Genomic DNA, 5,024 nt, shown 5'->3' on the forward strand with positions numbered 1-5,024 from the left:
TATTTTTCCCTGCTTTGTCAAAGAGTAGTTGGCCGTATGTTTGTGGGTCCATTTCTGTTTTTTTTATTCTATTCAATTGATATGAGTGTCTGTTTCTTTGCTAGTACCATACTGTCTTGATGATTACAGCTTTGTAATACAGCTTGAAGTCTGGGATTGTGATGCCTCCAGCTTCGGTTTTCTTTTCAAGATTGCTTTCGTTATTCAGGATATTTTCTGGTTCCATACAAATTTTATGATTGTTTGTTCTAGCTCTGTGAAGAATGCTGGTGTTATTTTGATAGGGATTGCATTGAGTATATGTAGATTGCTTTGGGTAGTAGCGACATTTTAACAATGTTTGTTCTTCTAATCCATGAGCATGGAATATTTTTCCATTTGCTTTGTGTCTTCTTCAGTTTCTTTCATAAGCTTTTTATAGTTTTCAGTGTATATTTTATCTATTCTTATCTTGATGAATAGTTGGGTTGTTTCCAGTTTTGGGCTATTGTGAATAAAGTTGCTGTGAACATTCTTGTGGAAGTTATTTGTTTTGAGTCACTCTGGTGAGGGGTTTATCAATTTTTCTGCATCTTTTTTTTTTTTTTACTGAAGTATAGTTGATGCACATTGTTACATTAATTTTAGGTGAACAACATAGTGATTCAACAACTCTATAGGTTATGCTATGCTCATCACAAGTATAGTTACCATCTGTCACCATATAACATTATTATAGTAGCATTGATTAACATTCCCTATACGGTACCTTTCATCCCTGTGACGTTCATTCCATAAGTGAAACCTGTACCTTCCACTCTCCACCCATTTGCCCATTTCTTCAAATGCTGCCCCTCTGGCAACTACAAGTTAGTTCTGTGTATTAATGGGTCTTTTTCTGTGTTTTTTTGGTCTGTTTTGTTTTTAGATTCCACACATAAGTGAAATAATACGGTATTTTTCTTTTTCTTTCTAACTTACCTCACTTAGCATAATACCCTCTATGTCCATCCATATTGCTGTGAATGGCAAGGTTTCTTTCTTTTTTGTGAGTAATATTCCACTGTGTATATACACACACATATATATATGTATACCACATCTTCTTTATTCATCTACTTATAGACACTTAGGTTGCTTCCATATCTTGGCTATTGTAAATAATACTACAATAAACATAGGGCTGTTTATATCTTTTTGAATTCGTGTTCTCATTTTCTTTGGGTAAATACTTAGTAGTGGAATTACCAGGTCATATGGCATTTCTGTTTTTAATTTTTTGAGGAGCCTCCATACTGTTTTCTGCAGTGTTTGTACCAATTTACATTCCCATCATGAGTGTTCCCTTTTCTCCACATTCTCACCAACACTTACTACTTTTTGTCTTTTTGATACTAGCGATTCAAAGAACTTACTTTATTTTTATTTTTTGTGAGCAAAATGTAGCTCTTTTTTGAATTCAGGAATAGAATTTAATGATTCATCACTTACATATAATACCCAGTGTTCACCGTAACAAGTGCCCTCCTTAATAGCCATCACCCATTTAGCCCATCTCCCTCTGTCAACCCTTAGTTTTCTATCATGAAGAGTCTTTTGTAGTTTCATTCCCTCCCTCTCTTTTTTCCTCCTTCCCATATCTTCATCGGTTTTGTTTCCTAAATTCTCACATATGATTGAAATCGTATGGTTTTTGTTTTTCTCTGACTTGTTTCGCTAGACATAATACACTTTAGCTCCATCCACATCATTGCAAATGGCAAGATTTCATTCTTTTTGATGGCCGGGTAATATTTCCCACATCTTCTCTATCCATGTCGTTGCAAATAGCAAGATTTCATTTTTTATGGTTGAGTAATATTCCTGTTTGTGTGTGTGTGTGTGTGTGTGTGTGTGTGTGTATGTATTACATCTTCTTCATTCATCTGTGGATGGACAGTTGGGTTGCTTCCATATCTTGGCTATTGTAAATTATGATGCAATAAATATGGGATTCTGATTGGTATGACATATTTTTTCTGTTGTACATTTGCTTTTTATTTCATTAATTTCTGTTTATATTTTTATTATGAGTACTTTGTTTCTCAAAGTATATTCATATTTATTTGGTGATTCTGTTTTTCTCAATGTTTATTTTTGAGAGAGAGAGACAGAGCGCAAGTGGGGCAGGGGTAGAGAGAGAGGGAGACACAGAATCCGAAGCAGGCTTCAGGCTCTGAACTGTCAGCACAGAGCAGGGCTTGAACTCATGAACTGTGAGATCATGACTTGAGCCAAAGTCAGATACTTAACTGACTGAGCCACCCAGGTGTCCCTATTTAGTTATTCTCTGTAAAACTATCTGTTTTGGGGTGTCTGGGTGACTCAGTTAAGCATCTGACTCTTGATTTCATTCAGCTCAGGTTATGACCTCACAGTTGTGGGATCGAACCCCGTGTTGTGGTCGTGGGATCAACACCCAGTGTGGAGCCTGCTTGAGATTCTCTCTCTCCCTCTCCTCCTACTCCTCCCCTGTGCATACATGTGCTCTCTCTTTCTCAAAAAAAAAAAAAAGCCTGTTATATTCGATCAGAAGCCTCCAGTGTTTATTTCTTCTTAAGTAATTGAAGTATATTTGCCCCAGAAGGACAGGTGAATGTAAGTCATGCTGATGGAGAGAGACACTCTGATTACAGAAGCATTTTCACACACATACACACACCACTGAGGAACAGTAATTTTGCTAAAATATATTTCGGTATTCTGAGCTACTTAATATTACTGCTCAAAATACAGATTAAGTTGAAAGGGGCTTAGAAATTTGAAAGATGAATTAGTGAAGAAGGGAGAGTATATATTTAAGAAAAGTTAGGGCTTAATTTCAGTGACATTGACCTTGTCTAAGTATTTAAAAATGCTAACAGATGGGGTGCCTGGGTGACTCAGACTTTAGCTCAGGTCATGATCTTGCAGTTCGTGAGTTTGAGCCCTACATCGAGCCCCATATTGGGCTCTCTGCTGTCAGTGTGGAGCCTGCTTCAGATCTTTTGTCTCCCTCTCTCTGCCCCTCCCCTGCTCACGTGCATTCTCTCTGGTTCTCTCAAAAATAAATAAACATTAAAAAATCTTTAAAATGCTAATTGATGTATTTGCCTTTGTTTTTCTAGTGATATGCAGCTTTCGAGGATCTGTCCCTCAAGGGTTGGTCTTAGAAATAGGAGAAACGGTCCAGATTTTTGAAAAATGTGAAGGTAAGTATGGATGTATACAGCACACAAATAGTGATACTTTTGGGTAGCATGATATATATTTATTTTGTGGTAATAGATTATCAGCAATCGTTTTGAAACCATAACCAACCACATTATGGTACATTGGGTAGCGTTAGATATATTTATTTTGTGGTAATAGATTATCAGCAATCGTTTTGAAACCATAACCAACCACATTATGGTACATTGTTATAAAATCCTTCCTGATCTATTTTTATCATAAAGGTATGAGCTATTTTGGCTCTAATAGCAACAATTAAATAACTAATTGTTAGCTCTCAGAATGTAATTTTTACATATTATGTCAAATGATTAATTTTGATTTTACAATCAAATAGATAATTTTCTACCCATACTTAGCTGCATTTGAATAGAATTGAATTGTAATTAGTTCATTTGTGTGTTTCTGTTTGATTGGCTGGACGTGATGATCAGTTATAATTAAAACAAGGCAGTAAATATGTGCTCAAATGAAGTTTGGCTTGACTATTAGCCTCTTCTGTGACATATGTGAGTATTTCTGCTGTAACATTTATGTATTATTGAAAATGTGACATTTTTCAAAATCATGTACTCCTATCAACAAGATATATGGTAAAAATAAAGTTAGGGAGAAATCACACAAAATCAGAGTATTGACAGAAACAAAATTGTTACCATGGATAAGGATCTGGGCAGCCTATGCTGGCAGTTCAGCAGGACTAGAAGCCATCTCAAATTATATAACAGAATGGAAATGTTCCTATGTGGGCATGGAGACGATGCACATGAAAATGGAGTTCTGATTCAGTTGCCTGCTGTTAAGATGGATATGGAAGTAAGTGTAACTCAGGAATCATGTAAATTTGAGAGTGCACTTTTCTGGAAAGGGAGCTCTAGTGCAGCACTCATTTAAAATTTTCTTAAAACAGAAATATAAATTAGTACCCCTCACGATAAAAACTCTTAGCAAAATAATAGAAGAAAATTTTCTTAAAAAATTTTTTTTAATGTTTATTATTTTTGAGAGAGAGAGAGCGAGAGAGTGAGTGAGCAGGTGTGGGGCAGAGAGACACAGGGACAGAATCTAAAGCAGGCTCCAGGCTCTGAGCTGTCAGCATAGAGCTTGACGTGGGGCTCGAACCCACGAACCATGAGATCATAATCTGAGCCAAAGTCAGATACTTAACTGACTGAGCTACCCAGGCCCCCCTAGAAGGGAATTTTCTTAATCTGGTAAAAGATACCTACTAAAAAGCCATAGCAAATATCATTCGGTTATAAAATATTGAAAGATTTCCCACTGAGATCTAAAAATAAGATAAGGAGACTTGCTATCATCATGTCATTTGAACATTGTACTGGCAGTACTAGCTAGTGTGGTAATAAGTACTAGCTAGTGTGGTAATAAGAAAAATAAAATACATAAAGAATGGAAAGGTAAAATTGAAACTATCATTTGTATATGATATAATTGTGTATCCAGTAGATTCTATAAAAAAACTATAGGAATAAATAAGGGAACTTAAAAATATTATGGCTACAGTATCAATATTTTAAATATATATTATTTTCTATGTATTTGCAATTAAAAACTAGAAGATGAATTAAAGAAACAATACTATTTATATAGTATCACAAACAGTAAATGCCTAAAAGTAAATCTAATAAAAAATGATGAGCACTGGGTGTTGTATGGAAACCAATTTGACAATAAATTATATTTAATATAAAAAATAAAAAAATGAAAGATCTACATTAAAGACTATCAAATATTGATAAAAATTATTTTTATTTATTTATTTATTTATTTAT

The 5,024-nt window shown here is 34.7% G+C and overlaps 1 protein-coding gene across 1 annotated transcript in view; it reads left to right on the plus strand.

Moving 5' to 3' along the window:
- Positions 1 to 5,024, plus strand: part of DOCK3 (dedicator of cytokinesis 3) — a 560,028-nt gene that overhangs the window by 80,222 nt on the left and 474,782 nt on the right. Inside the window, exon 2 of the mRNA XM_049640567.1 lies at positions 3,126 to 3,209. Within this exon, the coding sequence (XP_049496524.1) occupies positions 3,126 to 3,209 (84 nt within the window). The remainder of the gene's footprint in view (positions 1 to 3,125; positions 3,210 to 5,024) is intronic.

Source organism: Panthera uncia, chromosome A2, assembly GCF_023721935.1.
Source record: "Panthera uncia isolate 11264 chromosome A2, Puncia_PCG_1.0, whole genome shotgun sequence".
NCBI lineage: Eukaryota > Metazoa > Chordata > Mammalia > Carnivora > Felidae > Panthera > Panthera uncia.